Source organism: Penicillium atrosanguineum (genome assembly GCF_028827265.1).
Source record: "Penicillium atrosanguineum strain IBT 20685 chromosome Unknown utg000008l_segment0_segment0, whole genome shotgun sequence".
NCBI lineage: Eukaryota > Fungi > Ascomycota > Eurotiomycetes > Eurotiales > Aspergillaceae > Penicillium > Penicillium atrosanguineum.
Genome location: NW_026623140.1, coordinates 252,734 through 267,753, shown reverse-complemented (window position 1 = coordinate 267,753; position 15,020 = coordinate 252,734). Strand labels below are relative to the sequence as shown.

Sequence of the window (15,020 nt, the reverse complement as noted above, 5' to 3'; positions counted from 1 at the left end):
GCGTGTTTTAGGATAGGGTTCGGGAAACAATCTGCGAGTGTATGTGGGGGAATTTGTTTTCGAATATGGCAGTAAATGTGTCCTGCGCCACTCCAGCTACTTCAGCTACTCCAGTTAACCCCAGATCATAAAATGAACCATATGACCATCTCCACAATAGTGGTGTGAGAAATCCGAAGCGAGTCCACCCCTAAAGGTTAGCTCTTCCTGTACTCGGAGATACAGACTAAGGTCTAGCTGTCCCCACACGGCCCAGCGGAGTCTTGGTCCAGTCTAGACAAAGATCCCGATCTCTTTGAGTATCTTTGCGTATCTTTGTACCGACTGTGTAGGTACGTGGCAAGCCCAGCAAGCCACAAACGCCAAGCGGGAATAAGCATTGCCGCAGCCAGTGTTAGCAACCTTCGGTGTAAAGGAAGATATAGCTAGGATCCGGATTCCGTATAAAGAATAAAGCTAGGTTTTTGGATGATTAGTGTTATAGTCATCCATCTCAGCCATGAAACCCCTAAGTAGATAATGATTGGGGGATCAGGAATTGTCAAAGTTGCCTTTCTCCACGAAATCGTCCACAACTCCCCCACAATGGGAGAATTCATATCCGCCGTTTCCTACTACCGCCAATCATCACGTCTAACCAAAGTCCATCGCAGCCCAGAACTATCAGTTCCGCCAGTAATGAATCGCTCAGCAATTTATTCTTTGGTTAGGTCCGGGGTGGAGCTGCTCTATTTTGCCCCCGCCCCCAGACCCCCCCGACCCCCAGATTTGGAACTATTGAGAGTCTGGGGTTGCTCACGGGATTCGGGATCGAGACTCTGATTGCAACGCGCGCAGGGGCCTATAAGTAGCGGCCGCATGGGCTCATTTTTTTTCTTCCGCCGCGCCGGCTCGTGTTTCCGTTCCCTTTCCCTCCCTTTTCATCGCCATGGAGAAAGTTAATAGCAATTCTCTTCACGTTGAGGGGTCCTCCGCTACCCCCTCCGCCGTCGAGGCCGGCAAACACGAGGCCTTCTATGTCGAGGATCGGGTCGCTAATCTGTCCGAGGAGCATCGCCAGTATCTCCTCGCGCGCCATGGCACCCTTGATCTGGATCCTATCCCAGATATGAATGATGCTGACCCTTATAATTGGCCAACATGGAGAGTGAGTGATCGTTGCGGGGAAAATGGTGCCTCATCCTAATCTATGTGGTAGAAATCAGTCAATCTCTTCCTCGTCGTGTTCCACGCCATGATCGGTCTTTTCACCGCCGCCTCCATCCAGTCGGCCTTTGTCGAAATCTCTGCCGATCTAGGTGTGAGCTTGCAGCGCACTAGTTACTTGGTCTCCCTGTTTATCGCCGTCCTCGGTGGTGCTCCTCTCTTCTGGCGCCCACTATGCAACCGCTTCGGGCGCCGACCTATTTTCCTAATCTCTCTCATCTGCGCCCTGATCGGCAACGTGGGCTGCGCGGAGAGTCACTCGTACGCAACAATGGGTCTGTGCCGAGCTATCACGGCTTTCTTCATCAGTCCCGCTGCTGCCATTGGTAGCGCCGTTGTCGCGGAAACTTTCTTCAAGAAAGATCGCGCTCGCTGCATGGGATACTGGACTCTGATGGTTACCATTGGTGTCCCTATTGCGCCGTTCATCTTCGGCTTTGTTGTCTTGCGCGTTGGATACCGCTGGATCTACTGGATCCTGGCCATCACCAACGGTATCCAGTTCATCGTATACTTCTTTTTCGGCTCCGAGTCGTTGTACCTTCGCACCGATAACGCGCCCCGCCAGGTCACCAGCGTCAAGGAGAGCATTTACAAGTTCCGTCGCATTGACCCTACCCCCTTGCGCTTTTGGGACTTTATTCAACCTCTGAGCTACTTCGCTAAGCCCTGCGTGGTTATCCCAGCCTGCGCCTACGCTATGATCTTCCTCTTTGGTAGCATTTGCCTCACTATCGAAATTCCCCAGATCTACCCGGAGAAATTCGGCCTCAACAGCCAGCAGGTCGGTCTTCAATTCCTGGGTCTCATCATTGGATCCGTCATCGGCGAGCAGATCGGCGGATTGATCTCCGATCGGTGGATGCTTCTCCGCCAGAAGCGCGCTGGCGAACCCCCGCCCCCAGAGTATCGTCTGTGGTTGAGCTATATCGGCCACGCCTTGACTATCTGCGGTATCGTGGTATTTGCCGTGCAACTGGGCAACTCGGGTGACACCTGGAACATTACCCCGATCATCGGTGCGGGCATCGCTGCTGCTGGTAACCAAATTGTTACTACTATCAACATCACTTATGCCGTCGACTGCTACCGCGCAGATGCGGCTAGTGTGGGTGTGTTTATTACTTTCGTTCGTCAGACCTGGGGATTCATCGGTCCCTTCTGGTTCCCCCAGATGTTCGAGAACGTTGGCTGGGGCGGCGGTGCAGGTATCGCTGTGGCATTGATGGTGAGCGTCAGTGTTATCCCCACCATTTTCTTGCAGTGGCGCGGCTCGAACTGGCGCAAGTGAGTAAGAATGTATAATTTTCACGTTGATAATGATAGTTAGATATGAATGTTTGATCAAGTCTTTAATTTAATCATGGCTTTCCGTACCCTCGTAACTAGTAGCTGGTTTTATTTACAGGTATTGAGTGGGTCTTATCTTAGCTGCCCCATTTATAAGGTCGCACGGAGCACTGAGTACCTTGCTATGCTTCGCTACCTATATACACTCTACGATCGACCTATCGGCTTGATCGATGGCGCGCTCCTTTTTATAACATAAGCGTAACTTGCCTGTCAAAGCTAAAGCTAATTAGTCTCTGGTAAAGGGTGTTTAGCGCCGCGTGCTCGGGCCATCTTCTAGGATCCGCAGACGGGCAAACCACAGAACCTTAAGGAAGCCGACTCATCATAACCAACACGTCCGGTAGTCTATTTCGGCTCGCAGTGCATGAATGACCAGCCTCTTGGACCAACATGTGGAGTTGATCTATGTCATGGAAGCCACCTCGGGCTGAACTAGACCCACCTCGGCTGAACTAGATCCACCTTTCCTCCACCGATCGTCGTGTCAGAAGAAAAACACCCCTCAGCTGGAGGCAAAAATGGCCTGCATATGGGCGTATACATACGGCACGCCACCCCACACATAGCTAGCGTTGCATCTGCACACGTGAAAGTTCGCATTGGTAGCTCTGGTAAGCTCTTACCTTTCATATTGGTCGATCTCAAGGCCACGTTGTGATCTGGACCCACAGCGTTCATCAATAGCACGATGAACTTGAGGGGCTGACGATCGACCTTCATACAGTGGGTCCTATCTGCCGTGGCATCGGCTAACAGGATATCTCAGGGCCATCATGAAGTCATACATGAAGCTATACTCGAAAAAGGAGAAATCAATCCCCAAGTGTCGTCACTTCCACCATGTTTGACCCCACCCACAACCACATCAGAGTCCCCTTATAATTGAGATACTGCCCCTCTAGGAGAAACAAAAATAACACTTTATTAACATATTCAACTGTTCATCAAACCACATCACAATGGCGCCCACCGTCTACGAAGAATATGCCGCGCTTATGAACCCTAATGGCCCGGGGTACTATCTATTTCGACCCCAACCGTTTAGCGAGTGTCACCCCGGCGCGATTGGAAGTTTCGACATAAACGGAACCTTCATCCAAATCACTGATCTTTCAAAGCCTGGTTGTCCAGAAGAAAGTGGATACGGGCCTTTTACATACCCCCTGTCCAGGGCGCCTTCCTCGTCATCAACATGGGATTCTCGGGCTTCGGGTAGTGAGGCTGAACATAGCTTCGGACTTGAAGGAGGCGTCTCTGGTGCCCTGGCTGGTGGCCCCATTGACGCGTCGGCCGAGGCGAAGAACAAATGGGGCAAGACCGGAAAGGCGGCGCTTATCACCAAAAATCTTATAGTGGAGGAGAAATTCCGGCGTATGCCTAGAGGTCCAATTGAAGATTGGATCAAGGCCAATGCCAAGGCTCTTGTGAAAGGTCCGTTTAGAAAGGAAATCGCTGAATATGGACTCTGGGCTATTTCGAAGACCTGGTCTACCGACGAGTGCAGAATAAATATGGAAAGTGCCCATCATCGGGATACTAGCGGGGGGTTGAATATTGGAGCTACCGGTATTGCAAAGGGTGGTGCCAATGCATCGTCATCGGCGAAGAGCAACAGTGAAGGCTGGACGACATATACAGCATCCGAGGTTAGTATCTGCATCCTGTGTCTGTGTTTCTGTCTGTGTTTCGGTTCTGACTTTCTCTCCAGACCGATGAGTCCCTTGTTGTCGCGTACGGTGGAACCGGCTACAGACTTGCCACTTTTACCAAGTTGTTCAAAGGAGGTGTAAGTGCTTCCCAAATGATTTACCCGACATGAACTGACCCAGAAATGAATCCAGCCACTCAAGGAAACCGAAACCAGAACTGCGGATTCCAACGAGTATGCCAAGATGGTCCTCGACGACGAGGGCAATCAAATTGGAATGGAGTACTTCAGAACCATATTCGACGGAAATGGAAAGGCGATCGGAGAAGAGAAGATCGACAAAGAGGCCGAACGTAAGGCTCGAGAGGAAGAGCAGAAGCGACTTGAAGAAAACCCCCAGGTTGAAGAGGACTTCGCGGTCCAAAGTGGTCTTACTATCGGAGAGGACGACGAGGACGATGAAGACGACGAAGACGAGAAACAGGAATTTGCGAAGAAGCTCGAGGCAATCAAGCAGCTTCCTGATGGAGATGAGAAGAGAGCTGAACTGGCCAAGCTGTTTACTGCGACGCAGGTGACACAGACTAGTATTCTGAATTGATTGAGATGACAACCATAAATCATGCGACCTAGGGCAGGGATGCTGGACACCTGTATCATGTACGCGAAAGGCTCTATGTCACCGACCCTACAATCGGATAGTTTATTCTGAATGATAGAATACCAACGTTATTTTCTTCAATCTTGTGGTTCCACCTATTGCTTTAAAGGTTAGCTCAATACTTGAATGAGAGCATTTGCAAAATCATGGCACGCAAGTGATCGCGCGGCAAGATTCAATTACAGCGAGGAGAGATCCTGCGTGACATAAAACAACCAGCTAAGTCAAATGTTTTTTCGTCCATCCAAAGTTGTTGCTCGTCTAGTTGTCTATATTGTGTTGAATAGGAACTCAATTGGCGGCTCCGACAGGACGTTGTGGTTTACTAGACTTACAACATGGACAGTCTGTTAGTAACAGAACAAAGTATTGCCGGCATTATTGGAGGTCGAATAGCTCGGCCAACACTGGTAGATTATTATCCACAGAAGTTGAGTTCAACAACAGCGCAAACGGAGCCCGATAGGAGTGGTGATGGAAGAACCATTGGCCGACAATGGATACCGGACGGGAAAACGAACCTCCCCCCCCATGTATCGTGCCGTGCCGAATTGAAAAACTCACCTGAACAGTTGTTGGCAGCCTCTGAATATGCGTTAAAAGTTTGATGACAATTGTATTTTCTCCAGGCTGGACAGTATTGCACATGTATAATCATTAATGCGCGGGATTACTCTGCCTTGCATTTTACCTTGAAGTATATGTATCTCAGTCCGAGAAGAAGCTAGGGTTCCGAGTTTTCTCAAGGCATGGTGCTTGACATCGAGCTAGTGCTCGGCAACATGACATTGCACGTTAAGTGCCAAGGAGAGACCAATGGAGTTCTAGAATAGAATGCCGTGCCAAAAGCCCATGGGCTCTACCCCACTTAGTTCCTGTCTGTCTCCAAACCCCTGACCCATAGAATCATACCACACCCAGCACGTGGGAAATTATACCTCATTTGTTCAAGGTATTCGGGAGCTACCCGAATTTGCCGACACGGTAGCTAAAGATTACGATTCCTAGCATAAAAGTAAATGGGCAACATAAACAATGACATTCTCCGTATTTTCCCCAGGCGAACATATTTCCGACCGAAAGTAAACAACACAATGTTGCGTGCTCTAACAGCCATATTCTTCTTCGCTCTGCCTTCTATCCAGAGCGCAGTCCCGACGAAATTCGCACCCCTCCAGTTTGCCAAAGACGGTACTTTCCAGATCTCAATTCTAGAAGATCTCCACTTCGGAGAAAGTAAGTATCCCATCCCCACAACACCCGAGGACCTACAGTATCTGGTACTCACACTCAGTTAAACAGATGCCTGGGATACGTGGGGCCCCGAACAAGACGTCAACTCGGTGGCTGTAATCAACCGAGTGCTTAACGCCGAATCGCCCGATCTAGTCGTTCTCAACGGCGATCTGATTACCGGCGACAACGCATTCCTGGAAAACAGCACTGTTTACATTGATAAGATCGTCGCTCCGCTCGTTGATCGTAGTTTGACGTGGGCGTCTACCTATGGCAACCATGACAGTGCTTATAATCTCTCGCGCGAGGCGATTCTAGCTCGCGAACACCGCTGGCCCAATTCAAGGACCGAGCAGATGGTCTTTGGTCGTGAAGCTGGTGTTTCGAATTACTATCTCCCCGTACATGGGTCCGATGATGAGAGTTCCACTGGTGCACCGGAACTGCTCCTCTGGTTCTTTGATAGCAGAGGTGGTTATTACTACCAGGAACTGGATACTGCTGGAAATGTGATTGCGCAGCCGAACTGGGTCGATGTTGGTGTGGTTGACTGGTTCAAGAAGACAAATGAAGAGCTCGTCAAGAAATATCACAAGAACATCCCGTCTCTCGTTTTCGTGCATATTCCTACGAATGCGTCGCTGGCTGCGCAGACGGAGATTGGGATCAACGCGTATCGTGAACCCGGTATTAATGACGATTATACCCTCGCGCAACAGGGTGAGGGATGGTGTGCTGATGGCAGCGATGCCAGCACCTGCACCTACGGAGGACAGGATGTGCCGTTCATGAAAGCCCTTGTCAACACGCCTGGTGTTCTTGCAGTGTTTTCGGGTCACGATCACGGCGATACTTGGTGCTATAAGTGGGACAGTCTGATTTCGGGAATGACCGTCGAGGGCAATGGTGTTAATCTTTGCTTTGGACAGCACTCTGGGTATGGGGGGTATGGAAGTTGGATCCGTGGATCGAGACAGGTTCTTGTATCGGAGGAGAAGTTGAAGAAGAAGGTGATTGATTCTTGGATCCGATTGGAATCCGGGGGTGTCGTGGGGTCTGTTTCGTTGAATGCGACATATGGGGAAGATAAGTATCCAGAGACTCCAGATTTGTTGTCATCATGTCCCACGTGCAGCTACACCCTTGACTCTTGAGAGTAGGCTTGAGAACTCTTAAGTGTTCAGCTGTTAGATGTTCTTATTTCTTCCATCCTCCAAATCTCCAGAAAGACCACTATCAATTGCTATTCCAGTCTAGCTAGATAAGCAAAGATCACGGTCTACTATAGGCAGATCCGCAAGAGACAAACATAAAACAAATTTCAATTTAACTTGAGTAAACAGTCCAATCGGGATATAATACAATCAACAAAGTCATTAAGCGTCATCAATAATCAGGATGAGGCAATTACCACCCCTCAACCCGACGCATCCTCAAATGCATCCCCTCAACCGGCTTAGTAGTAACCGCCCCAGCAATATGAATCTCTTGCTTAGGATCCTGCATCTCAAGAGCAAACCGTCCAACAACACCCGCAACCGCGCACCTCAACTCCGCTCTCGCAAAGTCCTTTCCAATACACGATCTCTGGCCATGCAGGAAAGTGATCTCCGCAAAGTTAGTCGAGGCACCGCCATTCTTGTTGGGAACCAAGTTTCCGTTCTTGTCTGTGTCGATCCAACGCTCGGGAAGGAATTCCTCGCCATTGTCGCCCCAGAATAGCGGGCAGCGGTTGATTGCATAGGGACAGAGAATTAGACGCGTTCCCTTGGGCACGTGTTTGCCTGCCACCGTTGTGTCACGCACGGACTCACGGATCGTGGCGGGCACGGTGGGGTAAAGGCGCAGGACTTCATGGCAGACGCCGTTTAGCAAGGGGAGGGATTCGAGATCGCTGTAGGTGATTTGGGTCTCGGCGGTTGGAATCTTTGCGCGGATCTCGGCGCGGAGTCTCTCTTGGCACTCGGGGTGGAGAGTCATTAGATAACATGCCCAGGTTAGGGCACTTGCGGTGGTTTCGTGCTGGATGGGTCAGCTTTGATTCAATGGTAATTTAGAAGGAGTCTCACTCCGGCAGCCAGGAAAGTCAACATCTGATCCACTAGCTCAGTGTCGGAGAAATCACCGCCCAGCATCATCGTGCCGAGAATATCAGCTTCAAGGTCCTGAGCAGATGCCTTGGAATCAGCTAGGAACTTCCGCTTCTCGACAACGATGTCGGTGCACAGGTCACGCAGGAAGCCGGTCTCATTGGCCACGACCTGGTTCAAACGCCATGGCACACGCTGAGCAATCCACTGAGGCAAAGTAAAGTTCATAGCTAGGAAAGCCATCTTTTCGGTGGTGGGTTCGAGGATGTTCAGGAAGCTTTCGGCGACTCTGTTATCGAGATTTTGCAGAGAACGGAAGTCTCGACCCATCGCAGCTGGGCCGATAATATCGAGAGTCAGACGACTGGTGATTTTTAGTAACGGATTGTTGTTTAGGAGTTCTTCGGTGAATGTACCTTCCCCAAACTCCCATCTCCAACTTCCCGACACCCTCATCAGGGTTGGTACCCTCCATCGGGTTCAACTTCAGCTCCTTCTCCATCTCAACCAGGAGCTGATTCGTCTTGTCCCACATCAGAGAGTACATAGCGCGGATGTTCTTAATATTGAACGCAGGCGTGAGAGCCTTCCGCTGCTTCTTGTGCGCAGGACCTTCAGACAAGATAAGACCAAAACCGAGAATACGAGCGAGGAAGTTGCGCGCATGCCAGGGCTTCTCAAAGTCGTAAGTGTTGGTGCTCATGATATCCAACAGTGCCTGGTGGTTCGTAGGGATCAGGTAGCTCTGGCTGATCATATCCCGCATATGAATGAGCCCATCATTGGGGATGGTCTTCATCCAGTGCAACGGCGAGCGACCGCGGGGGGAATCAAAGATGATCTTGGCATGGTTCATATAGCCCTGTGGGAGGTGTTAGAGAATGATCATGATCATCTGTATGAAGAGTTGGTCTTACCGGGATCGTGGGAAGATGGCGCAGTGGATTCATGAACAAGGGCCATACTATCGCACTGTAGATGCCCTTGAGTACGAAGTTCACACCCAAGGCACCTAAAATGACCGTGCGAAATGCCTCTTCGGCGAAGACGGTGCGCTGGAGGAAGTAGGCCTCCACCAGGGAAATGGCCAACAGGACCGGTAGACCGACCGCCATAATAAATGTTTTTTTTATCAAGATAGCAGTTAGAGACAGTCAAAGTCGAAGTGACAAAACATTGACAGAAATTGGAAGAGAAGTGCAGGATGACCCATTTTTGCAGCTAATGTTCAAGCCCCCCACTAGTGATCGGCGTGAGACAATTCTTCCAGGTGTTGGGGATGATCGGCCTCGGTTAGCGTCATATAAATCCCAGCCTGGATAATGGCTGCCTACGAGGCTAGTCCAGGATGAGTAGATCAGTAGACTGAGGGGACTAGGAGTGGGCTAGACGGTCAACCCGTTGTAGCCGAGCTTGGGGACCCCAGGATGTCTTGTGAAGACGTGATGTCATCACACCCCATCCACAAGTATACTGTAGACTCCCATACTGTCGGAGGGTTCCTCCCCCATAATCCAGCCAAATCCGGAGAATAACTACCGAAATAAGCTACAGACTGCGGGGAAAGGTGCAGCAGACGAACATGTGAAAACACAGTGGACCCGTTCGCATTGCTTTCCATTTCGAGTTAAGCTCGTCGATCCTGACTTCATTGGTTCAGGAACCACAATTTTGGTGAGCCTCGGTTCCGCACCGCGTGTGGTCCGGGGGACGGTGACCAAGGGTCTCCAGTGTCGGGGCTTAAAAAAGACCTGGGAGCTCTTGGTCTTCAATTCAACCTCACCATCATGTCCGCCCTTGAACTCGTTAAGCAATATTCACAGACTGCCCTCGCGCAGCTCCCCGGCCCTGCGCAGGCGCTTCTGGCCAAGCCGCTCACCCAGAAGGCGCTGGCCGTCCTGTTGGCTTTGGGTGTTTTGCGCTCTCTCAACAGCTCCCTGTCGCAATGGACTTTGAACAACTGGACTAGCAACCAGCGCTGGCAGCCCGCGCACGAGATCATTCTCCTGACCGGTGGTTGCAGCGGCATCGGCAAGCAGGTCATGGAAGACCTGGCGAAGACGGGCGTGCGCGTAGTCATTCTCGACATCAACGAGCCCAACTTTAAGCTTCCCGCCAATGTCTCCTTCTACCGCGCCGATATCACCTCCTCTGCCAACATCGCCGAGGTCGCAAAGGCCATCCGCAGCGACCACGGTGAGCCTACCGTCCTCATCAACAATGCCGGTGTTGGTCACGACGGTACTATTCTCGAAGAGCCCGAAGCCAAGATCCGCCAGACTTTCGAGGTCAACACCATCTCGCACTTCCTCATGGTCAAGGAGTTCCTTCCGGCCATGATCAAGGCCAACCACGGCCACATCGTGACCATCGCCAGTATGGCCAGTTTTGTCGGAATTGGTGAAATGGCCGATTACTGCGGTTCCAAGGCTAGTGCTCTGGCCTTCCACGAGAGTCTGCGCCAGGAGCTGAAAACTTGGTACAACGCCCCCGCCGTCCGAACCAGGTAATTACTTTCCCTTCTACTAAGAAAGTGCAATAAACACTGACTCGAAAATAGCATCATCCACCCAATGTGGGTTCGCACTCCCATGATCAAGCTCCTGACCGATCACGAGTCCCACTTCCGTCAGCCCATCATGACCGTCCAGACCGTTTCGGACGCTATCTGCAAGCAGATCCTCACCCAGAACAGTGGCCAGGTGATCCTGCCCAAGAGCCAGACGGCTGCTAGCTTGGTGCGCGCTATGCCTACCTGGATGCAGGAGGGTATTCGCACGATTGCCTCGGGATCGCTGCGGAGACTGCGCGATGTGCAGAAGCAGGGCTTGTAAAGCTCCGTGTAAATTAAATTGAGTTATACCCGAATATATGCGATATGATACCAGACTTTTTTTCGTAATAGCTGAGCGATAACGTAGCTTGTGATTGATTAATTTCGTAAAGAACATTGGAACTTTGGAACATTGGAACATTGGAATGTTGGAACGTTGGAACGTTGGCACGTTGGCACATTGGCACATTTGAACGGGATGCATGGTCAAGAATGTGAGAGGTTACACAGCCAACGTGGGCCAAATTGAATTGACCGTCTCTACCTTTCTCCCACTTTCCGTGTTTCAATCCTAACCAAGTCATGCGACAGTCCTCCTACGCAAGTCATTGCAAAATCGGTGTCATTTCCCGTCCATGTTACGCAGGGTCCAGAGTCGTGAAGCCATAACCATTTCATTCTGATTCTTCTTACTCATGAAGTATAAACAATGTCCTCGTCGGACTCGGGAATATTTACAGCGCCAACTCAGTCAACCACGACTTAACCTTCTTCCCCTGCTCGGTCTCTGTACTATCACCCAATTCGAGATTATAAATCGGTGCAACATGACACTCGCGACGTCCAACGAACAACTCCACATTCTGGAATCCTTTCTTGAACTTCTCCGCCAAGTCCCGAATAATCGGTAACAGAATCTCGTGCTCGCCGCCCGTGAGCAATACCTGGTTCACTGGGAAATTCTCATACCAATCGATCGGAGCGTTTGACAGATCTGTATAATTATCCCGTGTGGCATTCCCCAGGTATCCAGACGCCCAGGGCTGCGCAACAGCCTGTGTGATGATATCACCCCCATGGTAGATTTCTTGTTCTGGGAACTCTGTATCCAGAAGGGTCCAGGGGGCGATCATGGCCGCGCCACCGAAGTTGGCGGTCAGGTCCAATGGCTCGATTTCGGGATGAGGATGCGCTGCATGGGAGAGGACGCCGCCGACCAGGTTCCCGCCTGCAGAATCGCCGCCTAGGAAGACCGTGGCCGGGTCGCGGTTTGGTTGAGAGAGGATGTACCGCACGGCGGAGACAGCTTGCTTCAGTTGGGTTGGGTATGTTGCGTGTGGAGCGAGGGTGTAGGTAAGGCCGAAGACGGCAATGCTCTTGCCGGCGCGTTGGAGGTCGCGGATGACGTGCGCGTAGAACTTGAAGTAGCCCATGTTGGCGGGCAGACCGAAGCCACCACCTGCATAGTGAGCTATAGATTCCGATCTTTGTTTGGAAAGGCGATGCTTACCGTGGTACCAGACCAGCACGTTGGTCGCATTGCGGTCGCCGACCCAGTGGCCGAGGGCGCCGTAGCCCAACTCTACGGACTGGGCTTGAATGTGATTCTTTTTCGCATACCGCTCATAGATCTTGTCGGACGAAGGTAGAATGTACTGCATTTGCGACGGGGTCAACCGCGCAGTGGCCTGACGGAAAATGGCATAGCCGAAATGCAGGAACAGGGTCTTAGCTTCGCGCTCGGTGCGCCAGAGACCCGTCAGCAGAGCATAGAAGCCAGCGAGCGCAATTGATGCGATAGCTGGCAGAAAGTCCAGCTTCTGCTGGAGAGTCAATTTCACTGTGGACAACGACATTGCGACAGCTACACCCGGGCATGGAGAGAGGCAACACGCGCGCAGCGTACCTGATAAAGGCGACTATGGCTTATCGTTGTGAACCTCGGACGTGCGATCTCGCAGAGCTATCCTATTGAGGCAGTGATGGACAACTCATTTTTCTGTCGGAGCCGCGGTTTCACAGTGGAGACTGAGACTGTCCTCGGCTGGAACATTGGGAAGAAATTATTGGTGTGTGTTCATCGAGGTGGACAGGTGGACAGTGCGTGATTGAAGAACTACTCTACTGTACTATACTGAGTACATTCCTGGGTATTGGGGATTTGGAGTATAGGAGATGCTCTAGTTGTTCTTAGCTATGCCTAGGTGTTTGTGTGCCTGCGTTGGTTCCTAACCTTGGAACTCACCCGACTTCATATAATTACAGGGGCCACCACTATGAACATAACCAAGGTACTCGGTACTACGAAATAACCCAGGAACGGAGAAAACAAAATTATAGGATATTCAAATGCTCTACCCCACGTCATATGCCTTAAGCAGTAGAATGTCGCCGCCCCCGCCAAAAACCCACGGACGCAAATCACGATCTCGCATTGCGGCGTGATCCACCGCCGATCGTACGTGAAACCGAGGCATGTGAACCCCTTGAAAAATATCAATGTAAATGGCGTCCCTGCTCCATCGTCAGGTCTAGCTTCATACACACATCATGAACGGCCACGCAAACGTGCAGTCCGAAACTCGCTTCGACGTTGTCGTCGTTGGCGCGGGCATCTCCGGCATCAACGCCGCCTATCGCCTGCAGGAGCAGCTACCAGGTGTCAGCTATGCCATCCTCGAAGCTCGCGATGACCTAGGCGGGACTTGGGATCTGTTCAAGTACCCCGGTATCCGCTCTGACTCTGATCTCTTCACATTCGGCTTTGCATTCAATCCATGGAATTGCAGTAACCCCATTGCGGAGGGCTCTGCCATCAAGTCGTATGTGCGCGACACCGCCGAGAAGTATGGTATCGACCAGCACATTCTCTATCGCACTAAGCTGCAGTCCGCCGACTGGTCTAGCCAGGAGAATACCTGGGCCCTGAACGTGGAGGCGGATGGAAACCCCAAGACCCTCACCGCGCGTTACGTGATTTTTGGCACGGGCTATTATAACTACAACCAGCCTTTGGAGGCTAAGATCCCCGGACTGGAAAATTTCCAAGGCCAGATCATTCATCCTCAATTCTGGCCCGAGGACCTCGATTACTCCAAGAAGAAGATCGTGATTATCGGCAGCGGAGCGACCGCCATCACTCTCCTCCCCAATTTGGCCGGCAAGGCCGAGCGCGTCACTATGCTCCAGCGCAGTCCAACCTACATCCTGTCACTACCCAACCGTAGCGCTAGCCGCTGGTTAGCCTACATCCTCCCCACATCTGTATATCAGCGTCTCCAGCGCTTCATCTGGATCCTCACATCCCGCTTCTTCTTCCTCTTCTGCCAGCGTTTCCCCAATTTCTCCCGCTGGATCCTCAAGAAAAACGTCAGTCGCCAGCTTCCAGCCCACATCCCCCACGACCCGCACTTCAAGCCTCTCTACAACCCTTGGGACCAGCGATTGTGCGTGTCCCCTGATGGCGACTTCTTCGAGTGCCTGCGCAAGGGCAAGGCTGATGTGCGCACCGATACTATTAAGACGGTGACGAAGAAGGGCATTACCTTGAACTCAGGCGAGACCCTTGACGCTGATATCATCGTTACTGCGACGGGATTGAAGTTACAGATTGCTGGTGGCTCGACCTTGTCTGTGGACGGTGACAAGATCGAGGTTGGATCCAAGTACCTGTGGAACGGTGTCATGCTGCAGGATCTCCCGAACGCGGCTTTCGTCATCGGGTATACCAATGCCTCGTGGACTTTGGGCGCTGACGCGACCGCTCAATTCGTTACTCGCCTTGTCAAGGACTTGGAATCACGCAAGCTGATTGCGGCCACACCCCGTCTCAAGTCTAGCCAGGCGTCGAGCATTCAGGAACGACCGCTGCTCAACCTCAACTCGACTTATGTCGCCGTTGCCCAGCGCACTCTCCCCATGGCCGGTGACCAGGCGCCTTGGCAGCCGCGCGAACACTACGCCAAGGATATCAAGTTCGCTCTGAAGGGTGATATCAGTACCGGGCTGGAGTTTGTGCAGGGGCCGAGTTTCCGTCTTCGCCCTGTGGTACAGTGAGTAGGTGAGAGAGTTTGTCTAATATGTGACTTTATGTGATACCTGTATACCCGTGGACACGGTATATACGTGACGACTTTTCCATGTAGATTGGCGTTGGATATACAATGTGTGAATGAATCTGTTTACCTTGATTGGAATTTCATTGTTCTGTAGTCTAACTCGTATGCGCCATGGGTTACAGAAGCCCGATGATCTACTCTTCTCCAGCATGTG

The 15,020-nt window shown here is 51.4% G+C and overlaps 7 protein-coding genes across 7 annotated transcripts; 5 read left to right on the top strand and 2 right to left on the bottom strand.

The window, feature by feature from the left end:
- Positions 1-928: 928 nt before the first annotated feature.
- Positions 929-2,497, top strand: N7443_009578 (uncharacterized protein; the record flags this gene model as incomplete). The annotated part of the gene is made up of 2 exons (XM_056889634.1): positions 929-1,147; positions 1,199-2,497. The coding sequence occupies 2 exons, from the start codon at positions 929-931 to the stop codon at positions 2,495-2,497; spliced, it is 1,518 nt and encodes a 505-aa protein (XP_056736125.1).
- A 1,021-nt stretch (positions 2,498-3,518) lies between these two features.
- N7443_009577 (uncharacterized protein) lies at positions 3,519-4,808 on the top strand (the record flags this gene model as incomplete). Its single annotated transcript, XM_056889633.1, has 3 exons — positions 3,519-4,205; positions 4,268-4,345; positions 4,401-4,808. 3 exons carry the CDS (start codon positions 3,519-3,521, stop codon positions 4,806-4,808), a joined length of 1,173 nt encoding a protein of 390 aa, XP_056736124.1.
- Positions 4,809-5,962: 1,154 nt separating this feature from the next.
- N7443_009576 (metallophosphoesterase family protein) lies at positions 5,963-7,258 on the top strand (the record flags this gene model as incomplete). The annotated part of the gene is made up of 2 exons (XM_056889632.1): positions 5,963-6,104; positions 6,171-7,258. 2 exons carry the CDS (start codon positions 5,963-5,965, stop codon positions 7,256-7,258), a joined length of 1,230 nt encoding a protein of 409 aa, XP_056736123.1.
- A 253-nt stretch (positions 7,259-7,511) lies between these two features.
- N7443_009575 (cytochrome P450) lies at positions 7,512-9,309 on the bottom strand (the record flags this gene model as incomplete). The annotated part of the gene is made up of 4 exons (XM_056889631.1): positions 7,512-8,126; positions 8,174-8,558; positions 8,611-9,056; positions 9,112-9,309. The coding sequence occupies 4 exons, from the start codon at positions 9,307-9,309 to the stop codon at positions 7,512-7,514; spliced, it is 1,644 nt and encodes a 547-aa protein (XP_056736122.1).
- Positions 9,310-9,981: 672 nt separating this feature from the next.
- On the top strand, positions 9,982-11,028 carry N7443_009574 (SDR family oxidoreductase; the record flags this gene model as incomplete). The annotated part of the gene is made up of 2 exons (XM_056889630.1): positions 9,982-10,700; positions 10,755-11,028. The coding sequence occupies 2 exons, from the start codon at positions 9,982-9,984 to the stop codon at positions 11,026-11,028; spliced, it is 993 nt and encodes a 330-aa protein (XP_056736121.1).
- Positions 11,029-11,482: 454 nt separating this feature from the next.
- On the bottom strand, positions 11,483-12,604 carry N7443_009573 (lipase/thioesterase family protein; the record flags this gene model as incomplete). Its single annotated transcript, XM_056889629.1, has 1 exon — positions 11,483-12,604. The coding sequence occupies one exon, from the start codon at positions 12,602-12,604 to the stop codon at positions 11,483-11,485; it is 1,122 nt and encodes a 373-aa protein (XP_056736120.1).
- A 694-nt stretch (positions 12,605-13,298) lies between these two features.
- N7443_009572 (flavin-containing monooxygenase) lies at positions 13,299-14,804 on the top strand (the record flags this gene model as incomplete). Its single annotated transcript, XM_056889628.1, has 1 exon — positions 13,299-14,804. One exon carries the CDS (start codon positions 13,299-13,301, stop codon positions 14,802-14,804), a length of 1,506 nt encoding a protein of 501 aa, XP_056736119.1.
- Between the last annotated feature and the right edge of the window lie 216 nt (positions 14,805-15,020).